At 41.1% G+C, this 23,228-nt stretch overlaps 1 protein-coding gene across 5 annotated transcripts in view; it reads left to right on the top strand.

The window, feature by feature from the left end:
• Positions 1 to 23,228, top strand: part of DOCK2 (dedicator of cytokinesis 2) — a 566,587-nt gene that overhangs the window by 356,021 nt on the left and 187,338 nt on the right. For all 5 annotated transcript variants that reach the window (XM_068277405.1, XM_068277401.1, XM_068277402.1 and 2 more), the window contains 4 exons: positions 406 to 496; positions 4,670 to 4,789; positions 7,463 to 7,552; positions 9,960 to 10,064. In XM_068277405.1, coding sequence (XP_068133506.1) covers positions 406 to 496; positions 4,670 to 4,789; positions 7,463 to 7,552; positions 9,960 to 10,064 — 406 coding nt within the window. The remainder of the gene's footprint in view (positions 1 to 405; positions 497 to 4,669; positions 4,790 to 7,462; positions 7,553 to 9,959; positions 10,065 to 23,228) is intronic.

The following is a 23,228-nucleotide window of genomic DNA, read 5'->3' on the forward strand; positions in this document are numbered from 1 at the left end:
CATCACAGGCAGTCATACAGTATATTAGAGAACAGTCAGGTATGCCATACAGATGGCTTCAAGAGTTGGCCCATTATACTGTCTATAACATTTTACTAGTTGGCAGAAAAGAGAAAGGACTTGTTTCCTCCTCTGACCCAAGTGCCTTCCTCAACGAAAGAGAATAGTTGACATGGTAAGATCTGCTTGACATTATTTAGTTATTATGTTTGGGCACTCCATAACAGCCATGTACAAGGCAGCATTGCCAGAATCTGCAAGGAAGATCAGTCTATTTGCTAAGTTTCACAGCAATCCTTGTAGTTTTGTAGGTTGTTGCGGTCACTACAAAATTATGAATTAACACAATTATAGTAGGTTAGATATGCATAATCTACTTAAGTTGTATATAATATTGTTGTGCAGATATTTGTACAAGCTTCGAGACCTCCACTTGGACTGTGAGAATTACACTGAAGCTGCCTACACACTTTTGCTCCATACAAGTCTCCTAAAGGTAAAAGCTAAGGTTGAAAACATGTTTCCAAGTGTCTGTATTATAATTTTCTGCAACCCAGCAGCCCTGTGTTAGAGATGGCCCGAACCTACGATTTTCAGTTCGAGAACTTCTGCAAAAAGTTTGGTTCGCAGGAACTTTTGCGAACCGCAATAGACTTCAATGGGGAGGCGAACTTTGAAAACTAGATTTTGCTGTGATTCTTGAGCGATTTTACAGCTTTTACAAGCGCTGATCGTGATCATCGGGAATCGTGGAAGTATACAGTGATTTTTACCACGCTAATTGCAGTAAAGTCACCCACGCAAAACGTTTTTGTGCGTTTAATGGGCCCTAATCACAGTCATCATTCATAAAAACAAGTAACAATGTTAGGTAAATAGTAAAGCTTTGTTGAAAAACATGTGCGATTTTGCGCAATGCAAAATTGCACATAGTGCTTCGAAATGGCGATGCGTCCGTTCATTTTCCGGGCCGCAATTCTCATTAGCAAAAAAACCTGATTCCCTGCCGCATGAAATCATAACGTGCATACAATTCCCATAGACTGCTAGCAAGTGCCAGCAATCTATGGTGGATGATGCATGCGCAACAGCACAAAAATTACACAAAAAATTAATTTAATTTTTTTCCACAGGCACATGAGCTGTTCTCTGTTACCTCACATCAGTGTTGTGAGGTGGCAAAAGCAGCTGTCAGGGTTCACCTAAATTTGGATGCAGTGTGCACTGATACCTTTTGATGCCGCCATAGGCACCATGTAAAATGCCGCAAATATCGGCCTTAATAGTAAATTTGGGTGCCAAAATCGCCCGATAAAATAGTGACGGGGGGATCACCCACTATAGAATCTGCTGCTCCAAATATAGCCGCTATAAATATAAAAATAGCCGGTGCCTCAACACCCACTATTTATAGCCGCAGTTCCTAAAGTGGGTGGTCTTGGTGCCCGTTATTTTGTCGGGTGACTCTGGCATCCAAATATACCGTTATAGCTGCTATTAGCGGCGTTTTACATGGGTGCCAATGGTTGCACCTATTAGTGTTAGGTATAGATTGAGGAGGATTACTGTTAGGAGTCTGTGTGAGGTGGCTGGGGTTAGGCATAGATAGGGGAAAGTTAGTGTTAAGCATAAACAGGGCTTATCTATAATTGCACTGGGAGGAAAACCTGGTGCAAAAATGATGGTAATGGGCATGAAATAATGGTAATAGAATATCGGTAATTTTACTGATATTCTATTACCCACTATAGTAGAATATCGGTAATTTAACCGATATTCTGCTATCACCCACCGTACCCTAACTCTCACCTGAACCCTCTAACTATGCCTAACCACCCTTTGATTACTCCTAACCCTAACCACCCATCACCTACTCCTAACACTAACCAGTCCCTACCTAATGGAACTGCAAAAAAAGCCTTAGGCACACCTTGAGAATAATGGATTGCTGTGCATCAAGTTTGTTATCAAATGACCTATATGTGACCTCATTTCAATCATAATGAGTTGTACAATACATTTTGAGGTGTTTTATAACTTGGGCCAATGTCACATACAAAATAGGTAGGGACAAACTTAATCCATCATTCAAAAAAAATGTTTTCAAAATTATGATTAAACCTGGGAAAGTTTCAGCAAAACTACACGAGTCGGTAGCTTACAAAATACACACTTAAATAGCCCTGTTTATTAGCTTTTCATAATGGTGACATTTGTGGTATTTTTCTGATGTTTTGACTCTTCCGGGGCTATGCAAACAAAGAATGGTGCTTTTCCAATTAGTGCAAAAAAAAAAAAAAAAAATGGCTTGCAAAAAAGCCATAAGTGCACCTTGAGAATAATAGATTGCTGTGCATCCAGTTTGTTATCAAATGACATATACGTGACCTCAGTTTAATCATAATGAGTTGTAGAGTAAATTTTGATGTGTCTTATAGCTTGAATCCCTGTCACATAAAAAATAGGTAGTGACAAATGCAATACATTATTAGAAACAAATGTCATTTTTGAAGTTATGATCAAACTTGGGAAAGTTTCAGCAAAATGACGAGTCGATAGCTTACAAAACACCCACTTTTGAATATCGCTGGTTGTTAGCTTTCCATAATGGTCACATTAGTGCCCTTTTCCTGCTTCCCAGACACTTCTGGGGCTATATAAACAAAGTATGGAGCAAAAATACTTAGTGGAAAAAATTGGCTTGTCCAAAGCCACATAGACACTTCGTCATTAATGGCATACTAGTTGCCCAGATAGTTATCAGATGACGTATATATGGGTTATCCTTTTAACCATGACAAGTTGTAGAATACATTTTAGTGTTTTTTGGGGGGTTGAGGCCTGTGTCTTGTGAATTACTTTTAGTAACAAACTGAATCAAAAGCAATACTTTTTTATTTTCATATATTCCGTACCAAAATAAAAAGCTTGACAGAATTTAAAACAGAAAACATAAAATGTTACCTTAAGGACTCCGCTTTTTTAATATGTATGCCATGAGGGTATATTACTGTTATTGTTGCAAATGAGTGCTTGTAATTACTGCTAGAGTACAATGTTAAAACAAGAAACACAACACACAAAAAATATACTTTTACTTCCAAAAAATATATTTTCCAGATACATTGCACTAGGAACATAATTTAAATGTTGGGGATTACCAGGATAAATGGGCAAATAACATGTGAGTGTTTTATGTACGATGGCATTGTTTTTTTTTTAAACCATATTGGATAGAAATGGAGAAATAGTGTATTTTTCCATTTTTTCCTTGTTTTTCCCTTTAGAATGCATAGAAAATAAAATAATTACTGAAAATAAATACCACCCCCAAAAATCCTAATTAGTGGCAAAAAAAACAAGATAAAGATTATTTTGGATGTGATAAATAGTGATAAAGTTGTTGGCGAATGAATGGGAGGAGCGCTGAAATTTGCAAATTGCTTGGACGCATAAGGTGAAAAAACACTGAAAGCTGAAGTGGTTAAATGACGTGATACTCACACTTTGATTGGCCCAATAAGCTTTCTGTCACTTGACAGGCAGCCTATTGGGCCAATCAAAGTGCAGGGATCATGTCCTTTAAAGTGACTGGAACGTCGGGGCTCATGGCAGGACAAGTGGAGGCTGTTATTAGCAAATAGGGGTCGTATAGTTACTAGCGCTCGCTATGCTGCACTACAGCTGCATAGCGTGCGCTCATGTCACTGATGTTAATTATACGTGCTACTCTCATGCAGACTTATTAAATAGCGGGAGTAACTGGAGATTACTCGTGCTATTATTGTTAGTGAATTAACCCCAATATTGTACTTTGCATCGTATTTAAAAAGTTTTTAGACTTCACTTAGTCCTCTACATAATCTGGTGGTTCTGGTTCATCATAACCAATCTGGCTGTCCCCTGTCACTATATATATATATATATATATATATATATATATATATATATATATATATATATATATATATTTATATATATATATATATGTATATATATATATATATATATATATATATATATATATATATATATATATATATATGTATATATCGTATAGAACACTAATGTGAGTAGCCGATAGTATTAATATTGGTAATTTTACACACTTGCCCTTCTACTGCTGCTGCGCCTAACAGCCACTGCTTCTAACACTAACCTTACTATCACTACTTATAACACTAACCTCACCTAACACTACCCTTTCTGCTCCTACATTTTTACTCTAACCTTAAGTGCCAATGTTTTCTGTCTGCTTGCCAATCAACATATCGTTGTGCCAACATTTGTTCATAACACCAATGTACCCCCACTTGCGAGCCTCAACAAATGTAATGCTGTCTTCTATCTTGTACAGATGAATTACTGTATGTTAGTTTTGTTTTATACGGGGGGGGGGGGGGGGAATTCATGTAAATATGTTCTCTGTTAAGAAGACAATATTTTTTCAAGTTTTGAGTTACTTATTAGCAACAAGCATGCAACCTGTGACATCTTAGAACTGTGTGGTATGCCTGTTGTGGGTCAGTTTAAGTTGCCATAAATAAATGTTTTTTATTGCGTAACTACGGTAATCTGTCTTTCTTTTGAGTGTATGCAAAAGACTAACAATATCAGGGAAACCTTTAGCACCCATATTGTTGTAATACATTAATGTTTTCCTTTTTAGTGGTCAGATGAGCAGTGCTCTCCTCAGGTCATGCAAACAGAGTTCCAGAGTTCTCAAACCCATCGGCAGCTGAAAGAGACTTTATATGGAATCATCATTGGATATTTTGACAAAGGAAAGGTGAGGGTTTTTTTAAGTGTATTTTAGATACACTTTTTGCTGTACAGATGTTGTTCTATGCAAACTTCACTGGCATCAGGTTCCTTTGCCTGTATGTTTACCATACATAATATATAGCAAATGAGGTATGGAAACCTGAATAAGTCTTTTGCACATATGACTTCTCAACTTATAACCCTTCCATCCCGGAAGTGCCCTATTTATCTAAAGAGGTACATTGTCGGCACTATGCTATGCTTTCAAGTTGGTGGTCCTGTAAGTCGGAGGCTAGACAGTCATGTGAGTGTCCAGTAACTCTTGGATTTTTTTCAAGGAGTTATTAGTGTAAATTGTAACTGCTTCTCCTGGGATAGCCACAGTTGGAAAGGCCACAATTTCCTTGACCATTTATCCTAGGGTTGGGATTCAACCCCTACTCACTGTTGGACAGTAAATACATATTCCTGCAGCATGGGCAATGTGCTTCAGGAATATTTATTTACTTACCACAGCCTATGGGCTTGTAGTACCACTACCTATCTACAGTGGTATGCTTTAGCTTGCAGCCTCCGACACCTGAACAGTGGTTTGAGGACCAGTAAGAGTGACCCATTGCGATCACAATGATTTAAAGGGGCACAATAGTGAAAATTTGTAAAATTTAAAATATGTGCAAACATACAAATAAGAAGTGGGGATTCTCAGCAAGGCTTTTATTCTTTACAAAGATATTCCCTAAAAAGGATTTAAACAATGGTGCTGGTGAGCTTCCCTGCTCGGTACACAGTTTTTTGGCAGTTGGACAGAGCAACTGCCATTCACGAAGTGCTTTTGAAAAACAAAAAAAAAAACCCTGAGAATCTCCCAGGTCGGTTTTGTCGGATACCTACTACCTACTGTAAGTGACAGCAACATAGAAGAAAAGTAATTCATGGCTCATTTTACTTAGTAAAATTTTACTTTTACTCAGTAAGTAAAAACATACTTCTTATTTGTATATGTTTGCACATATTTTACATTTTAAATTTTTTTGCCATAGTGCCCCTTAAATGAGGAATCACAAAGATTCCGAGAGATCAGGAATCTTACAAGCTTCCCTTTTTCATTTAAATTGCAATGCCCTGACAGTCGGAAGAGGTTAAGTAAATGGTATTCTTTGTGTCAACTGGTAAAAATGTTTCTCAAGATTATTTGTCAATACACTTACAGTAGAAACTAGTATGTTCACCTTGAACATAGGCTCTGACTCTTAATCTCAAGAGTTGACTCTCATTTTATTGACAACTAGTATGTGTTAGTACATTAATGTTTTGTAAAAATAAACCTTGTTAAAAAAAATTAATCAGGTACGTTATAAATATTAACATTTTCCTGTACCTGTTTTCTATAATATTGTATATATACTCATAAAAGTGGTGTTTAAAGCTGTTATTTACTATACAATATTTTATTTAGTGCAAAAGTGAGGGTGAGTGGCAGTGTGTTCTACAGTCATTTTTAGAATGCACTATAGGAGGCTAAGGAGCTCTGCTGACACTGGCCAACCTTACGTGGATCTCAAATAAAAATTATTTCCTATGTTCTCCCTTAAGCCAGAAATATATATACCTATCTTTAGTTTGCCTCTCTGATGTTTTAATCTTGAGACAGTCTTATACCACTTCTTATACTGTCAGTTCTGCCATGCAGCTGACAGTAAAACATATATATGCACAAAATAATTTAAACTATTAATAATAAGATAAGCATTCAATATTTTTTTTTATAGACAAATAGCTAGTTACTTCTTTTTCAATTGAAAGTGATTGTAAACATCCTGCCAGACGTCACTACTGTCTAATGTAAAAACCTTGTAATAACTAAAGATTGTTGACTTTCCAAAATGCCTTAAAGAACATTCATAACCAAAACATTTTAATTCTCATAATATAAATTGTTTTAAATTAAATGACTGTATGATCTTTCTCCTACCTGAACATCTTTGATTTAAGAGAATACGTTTAACTTGCAGTGAAAAGTTCAATATCAAAATGCATTTTAAAATTCTTCAGAGTATAATCCTACTTACATAGTCACAATTTAAAATTAAAATGGTAAAGGCATTAACATTTTGACTGTATTTACTAAACAAATTCTGAAAAACCTTTGCAGCCTTTTCAGTCACTGAGCCTGTTGCCAAAAAGAGCTGTCTCTTGCATCTGGGACTTTGTTGTTGTTTGAATTATAGAGAGGGTATGCAAGAATGTTGTTTTAAACTGGAAACACCAGGAAGAATCTGTGCAAGCTATACTGAGTGATTGCATGCAACACAATGATTTTAAAGTGAAATAGATATAGAAAACCAATGCAATATTTATTCCCTTTAGCAAAACCCGACCCATCACTAAAAGGGAAATTAAAATGACGGAAGATATTATTTTGAGATACATTTTTTAGGGTAACTATATGGCTTAAAAGGAGTTAGGGCACAGGTTTTTATTGTATTATAAACCAGATTATAATATTTTTTTCCAAGGAAGAATCTGTTATACTCTTTTTGTAAAAGTCTAGAGATATTTACAGAACTATTGAAAACATCATAAAACTTTTGCTCATACCCAAACTTTCTGCATTCAAATAACTTTTGATTATGAATATTAGGACAAATGATCACTGAATTCTAATATTGTGTTTAAATATATATGTATGTTGCAGATGTGGGAAGAGGCAATAGCTCTGTGCAAACAGTTGGCAGAACAATACGAAATGGAAATCTTCGACTATGAACTACTGAGCCAGTGCTTGGTAAGATATTTGTTTTAAAATGTTAGTATTTATCATTGCTTGTTTAACTTGTGCCCAAAACAGACAACATGGTGGATTCCAGTTAATCACCTATAGTCTTCCATTTTGATCATTATTAAGGCTCCATCCAATATGAATTGGCATCTTAAATTATTATTGAAAGCAAAAGTTTGCTTTCTTAAAACAGAAAGAATTTGCGTTAATTCAGGTTGGAGTTAGCTCTGAAATGTCTCCCAGTGCATCACTGCTGAATAGTGATGGGTCATTCGCGAACGAGCCGGCTCTAAGAGCTGGCTCTTTGCTGTGAACGACAAGAGCCGGTGCTCAGTTCAAAAAGAGCAGATGCCTGTGAGTCACTCACCAGTGCGCTCTGCTCTGTAATAAAGGGAGCTGAGGCATGCAAGGAGATGTAGTCCTCCTCCTGTAGCTTGTAGGGGTGTATGGGGCGGAGCAGAGCAGCAGCAGCAGGAGGGATTGCCCCACTCAGAGAAGCAGCCTGGAGTTGTCATGGAGACGGGGCGGGGCTTTTCTACCGTATTTGAGTGGCTTCTAATGATGTTAAATGAAGAGCCGTTTGAGAGCCATATGAGCCGGCTCTTTAATGGGAGCCAAGCCAAAAGAGCCGATTCTCTTAAAAGAGCTGGAATTCCCATCACTACTGCTGAAATATGCAAATTAACCATTGTCATCCTTAGAAGCTAAACACACCTCTAGATCCGCTGGAATGCAATGATGTGTCAGCTGTTAATTGTACAGAGCAACAATAATCCAACATGCATACAGACTGTTTGAGACTGGTTGATCTTCATCAGTGCATGGCATGGATTAATGTGGCTTTATGAAGTAGGACTTGAAACACCCAGAGGTACAGACTAACCAGCAAGCTCATGGTGAACCAGAACTCATTGGGGTGTGTAAGGGGCTACAATGGTCCTAAAAGCCTCCTTACTAAAATGCTATGGAAAGCAAAAGTTTGCTTTCTTAAAGAGAACCCGAGGTGGGTTTGAAGAATATTATCTGCATACAGAGGCTGGATCTGCCTATACAGCCCAGCCTCTGTTGCTATCCCAAACCCCCCTAAGGTTCCCCTGCACTCTGCAATCCCTCATAAATCACAGCCACGCTGCTGACAAACAGCTTGTCAGAGCTGACTGTGTTTATCTCTATAGTGTCAGTCTGCTGCTCTCTCCGCCTCCTGCAGAACTCCAGTCCCCGCCTGCATCCCTTCCCTCCCTGCTGATTGGAGGGAAGGGACTGGGGCAGGGACTGGAGCTATGCAGGAGGCGGGGGAGCAGCTGAGACTGACACTAAAGATGTAAACACAGCCTCACAGCACCGATGTGATTTATGAGGGATTGCAGAGGGCAGGGGGACCTTAGTGGGGTTTGGGATAGCAACAGAGGCTGGGCTGTATAGGCAGATCCAGCCTCTCTATGCAGATAACATTCTTTAAACACACCTCGGGTTCTCTTTAAAACAGAAAGTATTTGCGATAACTCATGTTGGAGTTAGCTCTGAGATGTCTCCCCGTGCATCACTGCTGAAATATTCAAATTTACCTTTAAGAAGGCTTTTGCAGATCTGAGATTGTGGTTGGGTTGGTATCTGGAAACTAGTGAGGAGATGTACAAAGGATAGAGAGTGGGGAGAGCTTATTAGTTAGAGTTAAGAGTTTGAACTGGATCCTCTGGTTAATTAGTAGCCAATGAAGAGCTTGGCAGAGGAGCAGCAGAGGAATAGTGAAAAGAAAGATGAATAAGACAAACAGCCGAGTTCAGTACAAATTGGAGCGGTGCCAGTCTCTTAGTTGGTAGTCCACAAAGCAGTATGTTACAATAGTCCAGACAAGATACTATAAGAGCATGTATTAACATTTTAGTTGTGTCCTGACTCTGAGTAAGAAAAGGTCAGATGCGATATATATTAAATGTCTTTTATCATCCTAAATGGCAAGTAGACTGTCAATGAGATACAAATTTGCGGAAATAAATGTTAGTGATATAAATACAAAAATATTTATGAATGTTTGGATTTTTAAGATTTGACACCCATCTTAATTTATGAAATCACATGTGCATATTTTATAAAGCCATCCAGTGAAGAAAAGGGGTATTTAAATCTTTGGATTGATTTCTAATGTTCATTCTCCACTGAGTTTACCTTTGCTTTTACCTATGCATTGACAAAAAGTCAAATCAAAAAACAAATGTTGTTCTACAGTTTTGTCATATTCAAATGCAATTAAATGACCCTTGTATGCATATTCCAAATGTAAAAGTTGCTTTTTATTTTTACTGTCTTCATGGCTGTAACTGGCAATGCACATCCTACAACAATTACATGATTACCATGGTTATAAAGACTGTGAACTAAATTGCTGTTGATCTCTTTTCTTTTCTGCCGACAGACACAGCAGGCAAAATTTTATGAAAATATAATGAAAATTCTCCGTCCAAAGCCCGATTACTTTGCAGTTGGATACTATGGCCAAGGCTTCCCAACATTCCTTCGGGTAAATAATTATAAGTCTTAGTACCAATGCAAAGCAGATGATATCTTATTTACTATGTTTTAGTAAGGGTGATGATCAACAAAACAAAAGGTGATGCCAATTTTAAGAAATAGCTCTGTTTCTGTACAAAAGTAATTCAGCAGAGAAACTGCTGTCTCATTTGAAGCAATGTCCATTTAATTTTGATTTTTTTTCTGTCATTTCAAATGTTAAAAGGACCTTTAACTATGTTTGTAGAGAAAAGAGAAGAAAAGGGGGGACACCGAGAGCCCAATATAGTGTAGCATTTAATAAAAATGTAGAGGTGAAATGTGTAAGTATAATTTAATACTCACAAAAATTTAACTATGTTTACAGTTTTTGTGTATTCATACTTATATATGTTCCTGAAAATGTTCAAGCACTATGTGTAGAGATGTACAACAACAACAAATAACATTTGTAAAGCGCTTTTCTCCCATGGGACTCAAAGCGTATAAGCATGGCTCCGACCATCGTGGTACAGAGGAAGAATTTTATAAGTCAGGAAATACCAGGCTAAACAGGTGGCTTTTCAGTCTGGATTTGAATAGCTCCAGGGATGGTGCTGTCTTTACTGGGTGTGGCAGGGAGTTCCAAAGAGTAGGGGCAGCATGCCAGAAGGCTCTATCTCCAGATTTTTTGAGGTGCACTCTGGGAGTGACCAGGTTTCTAGAACTTGCTGATCTGAGGTTGTGAGAGGTGTGGTGCAGCTTCAGCAAGTCCTTCATGTATCCAGGGCCCAGATTGTGCAGGGATTTGAATGTCAGCAGTCCAATTGTAATTGTACTTTACCAATAATACAGTATTTTCCAATATATTACTCAAACCAAGTGCAAACTAACATTTATAAAAACTTAAATAATGCATGATTCTCAAATGGTGTTCCAAAATGCCCTTGTTCACCAATCAGTGACCAGGGACAAGTAAGGGACTCACTCTAAAAATATATTGACCACAAAATTTGGACACAAATGTAGGAAATGTTAGAAAGGAATACAAGAACAGCAGAAAGAGCAAGCCACTTGATCCAAAATACCCTATAAAAAAGTCAAAATGTTCTTACAACAATCTCTTAACTCTTTGGGGAATATGCCTGACACATACACAATCTCCTATGTTACATTTGTTATTGCAAAGTCTAACTTTAAACTATTTTTACTAAATATAAATTAGCAGGAGGTACTTGCAATAAGTAAGCAAGAAAGTAAATAAGCAATCTCCCTTGATGCATTAATGCTGAATTTACCAATCATTCATCACTTTATGCCTCTAAAAGCCAGACACACATCTGAAACTTTAACCACTTCACCACTGAGGGGTTTTACCCCCTGAGCACCAGAGCAATTTTCACCTTTCAGCGCTCCTTCCATTCATTCGTCTATAACTTTATCATTACTTATCGCAATGAAATGAACTATATCTTGTTTTTTCCGCCACCAATTAGGCTTTCTTTAGGTGGGACATTATGCCAAGAATTATTTTTTTCTAAATGTGTTTTAATGGGAAAATAGGAAAAATGTGGGGAAAAAAATAATTATTTTTCAGTTTTCGGCCATTATAGTTTTTAAATAATGCATGCTACTGTAATTAAAACCCATGAAATGTATTTGCCCTTTTGTCCCGGTTATAAAACCATTTAAATTATGTCCCTATCACAATGTTTGGCGCCAATATTTTATTTGGAAATAAAGGTGCATTTTTTTCATTTTTGCGTCCATCCCTAATTACAAGCCCATAGTTTATAAAGTAACAGTGTTATACCCTCTTGACATAAATATTTAAAAAGTTCAGTCCCTAAGGTAACTATTTATGTATTTTTTTTAATTGTAAATTTTTAAATTTTTTTTTAATTACAAAAAAAAAAACAAATGGGGAGTGTGGGAGGTAATGAGTTAATTTTATATGTAAAAGTCATTTATTTGTATGTGAAAAATGTGTAGGGTGTAGTTTACCATTTGGCCACAAGATGGCCACAGTAACTTTTTGTTTTAATGCGACCTCCAAGCTTCCTTCCGGAAGCTTGGAGGAAGTATAAGGAGGCTGGACACGTGAGTTTTTTCTCACAATAATCGCGCTGCCCATAGGAGAGCAGCGGATCATTGCGGGGCTTAGATCAACGAACGGGAATGGATTTTCCCGTTCATTGATCTCTGGGCGAGCGGGCGGCGGCGTGTTTACTAGCGGCGGGCGGCGTGTTTACGAGCGGGAGCGCGGACAGCGTCGGGAACGCGGAAAGTACGTATTTCTCCGTCCCTGGTTGTTAAAGGATGGAAAAAGGGGCGGAGAAATACGTACGCGCGGGGGTAAAGTGGTTAACATAGCTTTTTTAGTAAGAGGTCTTCTTGATCTGTTTGAGCCTCTTATACCTGTATTTTCTCAGCAGTTCTGGGTCACCATGAGATCTCTGGGTACTCTGTAGAATCTTTTAGTGCTCTACTTGTGGACATGTACTCAGTGTTCCAGGTTGGAATGAAGTGAAGTCCAGTTCATCCCTAATTTTGAGCAGTTTGGTTTGTGTAAATTCAGTGGGCTTGGTGAGCTAAAGCCATAATGCCCTTGTTCACCAATCAGTGACCAGGGACAAGTAAGAGACTGATTCTAAAGATATATTGGCCACAAAATTATGACACAAATGTAGGAAATGTTAGAAGGGAATACAAGAACAGCAGAAAGAGCACTGTTATAGGAATTGGAAACCGTCGACCTAGATACCAGTGATTGGCATGGGCTCTCCTGAGGTGCAGAATCTAAGTGGCTAGGGGTCTTCACCAGAGCACCCCGCAAGGGATCATGGGCTGCTACCTCTAGCGGGCAACAGACTACTTTACTGTCTAGTAGCCACCAGCTTGCTGCACTGGAGGCAGAGAGAATGAATGGGTCCACTTGAAGGAGGTTGACAAGAATAGGTACAACAGTAGATCAGAGTTAGGCTGCAGACAGGCGTAAATAATAATCAGGCAAGGATTGAGGCAGGCAGCAGACAGGCGTAATCAGTAATCAGGCAAGGGTCGAGGCAGGTGGCAGACAGGCAGAATCAGTAATCAGGCAAGGGTTGAGGCAGGAGACCGACAGGCGTAATCGGTAATCAGGCAACAGATCAAGACAGGCAGCAAACAGGCGGAAGTTAGGAAAAGGCAGCATCGGCAACAGGTAAACAAACAGGTAAATAAACAAACAACAGACTGAAGGCTCTAGTAGGTAACTAGCACTAAGCTACTCAGAAGTGACAGCACTGGCCAGCTGTCACTAGACCCCTTAACCACTTGAGGACCGCGGTATTAAATCCCCCTAGTGACCAGGATATTTTTTACTAAAATGGCCACTGCAGCTTTAAGGCCTAGCTGCAGGGCCACACAACTCAGCACATAAGTGATCCCCCCCTTTTCTCCCCACCAACAGAGCTCCCTGTTGGTGGGGTCTGATTGCTCTCCTAATATTTTTTTTGTCAATATTTTTATTATTTATTTTTTAATAAAAATGCTTATTTTTTTATATATTTACAACCCTCCCTCCCTCCGCTTGGCTAGCCAATCACTGCAATCGGCTGTGATAGGCTTCAGCCTATCATCACCGCTCGCTTCTTTGTCCCCGAGGGAGACAGTCGTGTCACACGGCTGTCCCCAGTTCAGAGCTGCCTTAGATCGCAGTGCTGTACACGTATATTAGATTGCGGTTTCGCCATCTAACAGTCTACAAGCTGCGATCTCCGCTGGGAGACTGAAGGCGGAAGCGGAGCATCACCTCCCAAGCAGGGATCGCGCAAGATCTCTTGCTAGCCCCATAGAAGGCCATTCACGGCAATCAGTGAGGAGTGGTCCTGGGGCTGCCGCCGCCTCCACGGCAATCAGCGCAGGAAGGAAAATAGTGAATTTGAAGTTGTCGCCAGAACTAGCATCCCCGCACATGCGCATACACATGCGCATAGGTTTGAACGCACGTGCGCATACCATGACCCTTTCAAAGGGTATAAAAGTGATAGTGAAAGCACATGCCGGCGGGGACTCCGAGAACAGGTAACATATCAAGTACAATAATCAATAAAATAAAATGCTTAATTATGAATATTCAGGTGTAATGGATATAAAATGTATCCTTTTGTTGAATAAAGACTCTTTTGATGATAGCATTGGGCAGACCTTGTTTTGGCGTTATTAACTGTCTGTTTGCAAAAATACCATATATGTTAAAGCATGTTTATGGGCTTAAATTCATGGGGAAGATCATGGGGATGGGCAGCACGGTGGTGTAATGGTTAGTGCTCTCGCCTTGCAGCGCTGGGTGACCATTTTAAATGCCAGCTAGGTCAACATCTGCAAGGAGTTTGTATATTCTCCCCGTGTCTACGTGTGTTTCCTCTGGGCATGCCAGTTTCCTCCCACATCTCAAAACCATACAGATAAGTTAATTGGCTTTCCCCTAAAGTGGCCCTAGACTATGATACATGCACTACATGATACATACATACACATATGACTATGATAGGGACTAGATTGTGAGCCCCTCTGAGGAAGGTTAGTGACAAGACAATATACTCTGTACAGCGCTGCGTAATATGTTGGCACTATATAAATACATTAAATAAATAAATAAGTTTAATCTTTTAGAGATATAAAGCAAATATTTAGGCTATGTTCACAATATAAATTGCCAGCGCTATCGCAAGCACTGAGCGATTTATTGAGCTTTTTTAAAAGTGCTTTTCACTGTGCTTAGTTAAGGACTTTTGTAAGCACTTTTCTAAGCGCTTTTGCTGAGCGATTCGTTTTTTCACTTTCTTGACCTGGAAATGAATAAATACAATGTATTTAGGATAAATACAATGTATAAGGATCTCAGAAGAACCGGGGCATTCTGGGCACCATTGGAGGAGTAACTGTCCTACATTATCTCCAACGCTCCTTAGAGATCTCAAAGTGGGACTATTTAGTCCTATGGAAGAATTGGGGCACCACCGCTAGGGATTTGGGGAACATGTCACTAATCGTTATTGTTAAAAACAACAATGCATCAGGAAAGAGATTTAGTGTTGGGGGGAAGTTGAGCATGAGGAATGGCATTTAGGAGACAGAGGTTAGGGATTGGTGTCAGGAAAGGGATTAGCATTGGGAGGTGGAGCGAGGGATAAGTCAGTTTCAGAATCTCATGATAAGATAGACATGTGTATGTATAGTGCCAAGCACACAAATAACTAGGCTATGTTCCTTTTTTTTTCTTTCTCTGCCTGAAAGAGTTAAACATCAGGTCTGCAAGTGACAGTTTCGGGCTGGGTCGTACTGGGTCAGACTATAGCATAACCCTCACTGATAAGTAATTACAGCCATAAAATACTTTTCTGTCAGTAAATGGCTTCTAAGAGCAGGAAAGAGGTAAAAAGGGTCAATAATTCATAGATTTGAGTTCTAGCATACTTCAATGAATGTGTCATTGAGCAGATACAATGAAACAGTAAAAACTTAAAAACTAGATTTAACCACTTGCCGACCGCCTACTTCATATTGGCGGCGGCAAAGTGGCAGCCCCAGGACCACGTAACGCAGATTGGCGTCAGGTCCTGGGGCACTCTCTGGCCGGGGATCGCGCGCTGGGATGCGCGCGCATCCACCGGCAATAGGCTCCGCCCACCCGCGACGTCAACCCGCCGGCCAATCGGAAGCGCCGGCGGGTTGTTAACCCGACGATCCCCGGATAGGAAGCGTATAATACGCTTTGTAATGTTTACAAAGTGTATTATACAGGCTGCCTCCTGCCCTGGTGGTCCCAGTGTCCGAGGGACCACCAGGGCAGGCTGCAGCCACCCTAGTCTGCACCCAAACACACTGATCTGCCCCCCCCTGCCCCCTGATCGCCCACAGTACCCCTCAGACCCCCCCCTGCCCACCCCCCAGACCACCATTTGCACACAATCACCCCCCTAATCACCCATCAATCACTCCCTGTCACTATCTGTCAACGCTATTTTTTTTTTTTAGTCCCTAAACTGCCCCCTGCTCCCTCCTGATCACCCCCCCACCCCTCAGATTCTCCCCAGACCCCCCCAGACCCTCCCCCCCCCCCTGTGTACTGTATGCATCTATCCCCCCTGATCACCTGTCAATCACCCGTCAATCACCCATCAATCACCCGTCAATCACCCGTCAATCACCCCCTGTCACTGCCACCCATCAATCAGCCCCTAACCTGCCCCTTGCGGGCAATCTGATCACCCACCCACACCAATAGATCGCCCGCAGATCCGACATCAGATCACCTCCCAAATCCATCGTTTACATCTATTCTCTCCTCTAAACACCCACTAATTACCCATCAATCACCCATCAATCACCCCCTATCACCACCTGTCACTGTTACCCATCAGATTAGACCCTTGCGGGCACCCAATCGCCCGCCCACACGCTCAGATTGCCCTCAACCCCCCCCCCCCCCCCCTTATCGATTCACCAGTGCATTATTTACATCCGTTCTTCCCTGTAATAACCCACTGATCACCTGTCAATCACCCCCTGTCACTGCCACCCATCAATCACCCCCTGTCACTGCCACCCATCAATCAGCCCCTACCCTGCCCCTTGCGGGCAATCTGATCACCCACCCACACCAATAAATCGCCCGCAGATCCGACATCAGATCACCTCCCAAATCCATCGTTTACATCTATTCTCTCCTCTAAACACCCACTAATTACCCATCAATCACCCATCAATCACCCCCTATCACCACCTGTTACTGTTACCCATCAGATTAGACCCTTGCGGGCACCCAATCGCCCGCCCACACGCTCAGATTGCCCTCAACCCCCCCCTTATCGATTCGCCAGTGCATTATTTACATCCGTTCTTCCCTGTAATAACCCACTGATCACCTGTCAATCACCCCCTGTCACTGCCACCCATCAATCACCCCCTGTCACTGCCACCCATCAATCAGCCCCTAACCTGCCCCTTGCGGGCAATCTGATCACCCACCCACACCAATAGATCGCCCGCAGATCCGACATCAGATCACCTCCCAAATCCATCGTTTACATCTCTTCTCTCCTCTAAACACCCACTAATTACCCATCAATCACCCATCAATCACCCCCTATCACCACCTGTCACTGTTACCCATCAGATTAGACCCTTGCGGGCACCCAATCGCCCGCCCACACGCTCAGATTGCCCTCAAACCCCCCCTTATCGATTCGCCAGTGCATTATTTACATCCGTTCTTCCCTGTAATAACCCACTGATCACCTGTCAATCACCCCCTGTCACTGCCACCCATCAATCACCCCCTGTCACTGCCACCCATCAATCAGCCCCTAACCTGCCCCTTGCGGGCAATCTGATCACCCACCCACACCAATAGATCGCCCGCAGATCCGACATCAGATCACCTCCCAAGCGCAGTGTTTACATCTATACTCTCCTCTAAACACCCACTAATTACCCATCAATCACCCCCTATCACCACCTGTCACTGTTACCCATCAGATTAGACCCTAATCTGCCCCTTGCGGGCACCCAATCACCCGCCCACACGCTCAGATTGCCCTCAGACCCCCCCCCTTATCAATTCGCCAGTGCAATATTTACATCTGTTATTCCCTGTAATAACCCACTGATCACCTGTCAATCACCCATCAATCACCCCCTGTCACTGCCACCCATCAATCACCCCCTGTCACTGCCACCCATCAATCAGCCCCTAACCTGCCCCTTGCGGGCAATCTGATCACCCACCCACACCAATAGATCGCCCGCAGATCCGACATCAGATCACCTCCCAAGTGCAGTGTTTACATCTCTTCTCTCCTCTAAACACCCACTAATTACCCATCAATCACCCCCTATCACCACCTGTCACTGTTACCCATCAGATTAGACCCTAATCTGCCCCTTGCGGGCACCCAATCACCCGCCCACACCTCAGAACGCCCTCAGACCCCAGCCCTGATCACCTCGCTAGTGCATTGCTTGCATCTATTTCCCCCCTCTAATCACACCTTGAGACACCCATAAATCACCTCCTGTCACCCCCTAGCACACCTACCCATCAGATCAGGCCCTAATTTGCCCCGTGTGGGCCCTGATCACTCGGCCAAACCCTCAGATCCTCCTCAGACCCCCTTCCGATCACCTCCCCAGTGCATTGATTGCATCTATTTTCCCCTCTAACCGCCCCCTGAGACACCCATCAATCACCTCCTGTCACCCCCCTAGCACTCCTATCCATCAGATCAGGCCCAATTCATCCTGTCATCTAAGAGGCCACCCTGCTTATGACCGTTTCCACAAAATTTGCCCCCTCATAGACCACCTGTCATCAAAATTTGCAGATGCTTATACCCCTGAACAGTCATTTTGAGAAATTTGGTTTCCAGACTACTCACAGTTTTGGTGTCATTTTTCACTAACTTGTGACAAAAAATAAAATCTTCTATGAACTCACCATACCCCTAACGGAATACCTTGGGGTGTCGTCTTTCTAAAATGGGGTCACTTGTGGGGTTCCTATACTGCCCTGGCATTTTAGGGGCCCTAAACCGTAGGGAGTAGTCTAGAAAACAAATGCCTCAAAATGACCTGTGAATAGGACGTTGGGCCCCTTAGCGCACCTAGGCTGCAAAAAAGTGTCACACATGTAGTATCGCCATACTCAGGAGAAGTAGTATAATGTGTTTTGTGGTGTATTTTTACACATACCCATGCTGGGTGGGAGAAATCTCTCTGTAAATGGACAATTGTGTGTAAAAAAAATCAAAAATGTGTCATTTACAGAGATATTTCTCCCACCCAGCATGGTTATATGTAAAAATACACCACAAAACACATTATACTACTTCTTCTGAGTACGGCGATACCACATGTGTGACACTTTTTTGCAGCCTAACTGTGCTAAGGGGCCCAAAGTCCAATGAGTACCTTTAGGATTTCACAGGTCATTTTGAGACATTTGGGTTCAAGACTACTCCTCACGGTTTAGGGCCCCTAAAATGCCAGGGCAGTATTGGAACCCCACAAATGACCCCATTCTAGAAAGAAGACACCCCAAGGTATTCCGTTAGGAGTATGGTGAGTTCATAGAAGATTTTATTTTTTGTCACAAGTTAGCGGAAATTGATATGTATTGTTTTTTTTTTCACAAAGTGTCATTTTCCGCTAACTTGTGACAAAAAAAAAATCTTCTATGAACTCACCATACCCCTAACGGAATACCTTGGGGTGTCTTCTTTCTAAAATGGGGTCACTTGTGAGGTTCCTATACTGCCCTGGCATTTTAGGGGCCCTAAACCGTGAGGAGTAGTCTAGAATCCAAATGCCTCAAAATGACCTGTGAATAGGACGTTAGGCCCCTTAGCGCACCTAGGTTGCAAAAAAGTGTCACGTGGTATCGCCGTACTCAGAAGAAGTAGTATAATGTGTTTTGAGGTGTATTTTTATACATACCCATGCTGGGTGGGAGAAATCTCTCTGTAAATGGACAATTGTGTGTAAAAAAAATCAAATAATTGTCATTTACAGAGATATTTCTCCCACCTAGCATCTGTATGTGTAAAAATACACCCCAAAACACATTATACTACTTCTCCTGAGTACGGCGGTACCACATGTGTGGCACTTTTTTGCACCCTAAGTGCGCTAAGGGGCCCAAAGTCCAATGAGTACCTTTAGGATTTCACAGGTCATTTTGCGACATTTGGTTTCAAGACTACTCCTCACGGTTTAGGGCCCCTAAAATGCCAGGGCAGTATAGGAACCCCACAAATGACCCCATTTTAGAAAGAAGACACCCCAAGGTATTCCGTTAGGAGTATGGTGAGTTCATAGAAGATTTTATTTTTGTCACAAGTTAGCAGAAAATGACACTTTGTGAAAAAAAACAATTCAAATCAATTTCCGCTAACTTGTGACAAAAAAAAAAAATCTTCTATGAACTCACCATCCTCCTAATGGAATACCTTGGGGTGTCTTCTTTCTAAAATGGGGTAATTTGTGGGATTCCTATACTGTCCTGGCATTTTAGGGGCCCTAAACCGTGAGGAGCAGTCTTGAAACGAAATTTCTCAAAATGACCTGTGAAATCCTAAAGGTACTCATTGGACTTTGGGCCCCTTAGCGCAGTTAGGGTGCAAAAAAGTGCCACACATGTGGTATCGCCGTACTCAGGAGAAGTAGTATAATGTGTTTTGGGGTGTATTTTTCCACATACCCATGCTGAGTGGGAGAAATATCTCTATAAATTGACAATTGTGTGTAAAAAAAAATAAAACAATTGTCATTTACGGAGATATTTCTCCCACCCAGCATGGGTATGTGTAAAAATACACCCCAAAACACATTATACTACTTCTCCTGAGTACGGCAATACCACATGTGTGGCACTTTTTTGCAGCCTAACTGCGCTAAGGGGCCCAAAGTCCAATGAGCATCTTTAGGCTTTACAGGGGTGCTTACAATTAGGCACCCCCCAAAATGCCAGGACAGTGAACACACCCCACAAATGACCCCATTTTGGAAAGTAGAGACTTCAAGGTATTCAGAGAGTAGCATAGTGAGTCCGTGGCAGATTTCATTTTTTTTTTGTCGCAAGTTAGAAGAAATGGAAACTTTTTTTTTTTTGTTACAAAGTGTCATTTTCCGCTAACTTGTGACAAAAAATAAAATCTTCTATGAACTCACCATGCCTCTCACTGAATACTTTGGGATGTCTTCTTTCCAAAATGGGGTCATTTGGGGGGGATTTGTACTATCCTGGAATTTTAGCCCCTCATGAAACCTGACAGGTGCGCAGAAAAGTCAGAGATGCTTGAAAATGGGAAAATTCACTTTTGGCACCATAGTTTGTAAACGCTATAACTTTTACCCAATCCAATAAATATACACTGAATGTTTTTTTTTTTATCAAAGACATGTAGCAGAATAACTTTCGCGCTCAAATGTATAGGAAATTTTACTTTATTTGAAAAATGTCAGCACAGAAAGTTAAAAAAGTCATTTTTTTGACAAAATTCATGTCTTTTTTGATGAATATAATAAAAAGTAAAACTCGCAGCAGCAATCAAATAGCACCGAAAGAAAGCTGTATTAGTGACAAGAAAAGGAGGTAAAATTCATTTAGGTGGTAGGTTGTATGACTGAGCAATAAACCGTGAAAGCTGCAGTGGTCCGAATGGAAAAAAAGGCTCTGGTCCTTAAGGGGTTTTATGACTGCAGTCCTTAAAGAGGAACTCCAGTGAAAATAATTTAATATAAAAAGGTGCTTAATTTTTACAATAATTATGTATACATGATTTAGTCAGAGTTTGCTCATTGTAAAATCTTTCCTCTCCCAGATTCACATTCTGACATGTATTACATGGTGACATTGTTACTGTGGGCAGATTATGTAGCTGTTCTGGCTTTAATAGACAGCTATAAACAGCCATTTCCTGTGTGTGTCATTGTTACATTGTGGCAGTTTGCCCAGAGTACCGTACGGTACCAGAGCCTCTTGTGGGAGGGGTTTCAGCACAAAATCAGTCATACAGCGCCCCCTGATGGTCTGTTTGTGAAAATCATTATATTTTTCATGTAAAAGTGGGTATCAGCTACTGATTGGGATAAAGTTCAATTCTTGGTCGGAGTTTCTCTTTAAGTGGTTAAATACAAAATAAAACTGTGGGATATTAAAATAAGTCATTTTTAGGAGAAGGATGATAGATACAATTGTTTTTCTCATCAGTTTATTTTCACCTCGGATGTCCTTTAACATTTGGGGTTTACATTTGACTTACATAGTTACATAGTTATTTGTGTTGAAAAAAGACATACGTCCATCGAGTTCAACCAGAGAACAAGTACAACACCAGCCTGCTCCCTCACATATTGGTGGGCGGAGCTCCCTCTGGCTAAGTGTTTGCGTGTCTAGTGACGTCACCTCCGGCTGCCGCATCAACCCCGTACACAGCACCAGCGCGTCTGGCGTGGTTAGCGTGTTGGGAACAACACGAGGTTGAATCATCTATATCGGCAATCTGAAGGGACACCGGAACCACCATGCGCATGGCTTCAAGATCATTACATCACCATTGAGTGAGCGGCACTGGCTGTACATAGAAGGGACTTCTCTACGGGTGAGACCCATCCCCATTTGCTTAAATGCACTATGCTTAAGGCCATGATGTGACAAGATATCTGGAAGCCTTTGGTTGTTATAACTGGAACTTGTCAATTGCAAGTGGATTTCTCTATCCTTAAGAACGAGTAAAGGAAGAGAGGGGGGCCCCGATATACAATTGAGACATTGTGGCAGATTGGAAGGTGTATGTATGCGCAGGGGATTGTGTGGATACATATAGTCTTATAGGCTTAGGCCAATTATTGATATGCCACTCAGTTTGCAGGCATTGTACCACTCATGCATGACTCATGCTCCGCACTGTTCTCTGGTTTTAATATGGGGAGGGTTCTTTGGTTATTTGAGGGCTATATCTAGGGGATTGTGCTTGGTATTGAATTATATATTATAATATATTGTAATAAACTGATTTTGTATATTGGTATAATTATGGTGGCCTCATGACCTTTGTTGCTATAATTATGTATGTTCCCTCACATATCCCTGTTGATCCAGAGGAAGGCGAAAAACCCTTATAAGGCTTGGTCCAATTAGCCCCAAAAGGGAAAAAATTCCTTCCCTACTCCAGAAGGCAATCAGATAAAATCCCTGGATCAACATCACTGGGCATTACCTAGTAATTGTAGCCATGGATGTCTTTCAAAGCAAGGAAAGCATACTTTAAAGAACCCTTTCCTAAATAAATGGCTAAAGTGTTGTTCCTCCATGCGCAGATCATGTCCTCTAGTCCTTTGAGAAAGCCTAGGGACAAAGAGCTCATCTGCCAAGCTTTTATGTTGCCCTCTGATGTATTTATACATGTTAATTAGATCCCCTCTAAGGCGTCTTTTCTCTCGACTAAATAAACCCAGTTTATCTAGCCTTTCTTGGTAAGTGAGACCTTCCATCCCACGTATCAATTTTGTTGCTCGTCTCTGCACCTGCTCTAAAACTGCAATATCTTTCCTGTAATGTGGTGCCCAGAACTGAATTCCATATTCCAGATGTAGCCTTACCAGAGAGTTAAACATGGGCAATAGTATTCTAGCATCTCAAGTTTTTATT

This window comes from Hyperolius riggenbachi, chromosome 3 (assembly GCF_040937935.1).
Source record: "Hyperolius riggenbachi isolate aHypRig1 chromosome 3, aHypRig1.pri, whole genome shotgun sequence".
NCBI lineage: Eukaryota > Metazoa > Chordata > Amphibia > Anura > Hyperoliidae > Hyperolius > Hyperolius riggenbachi.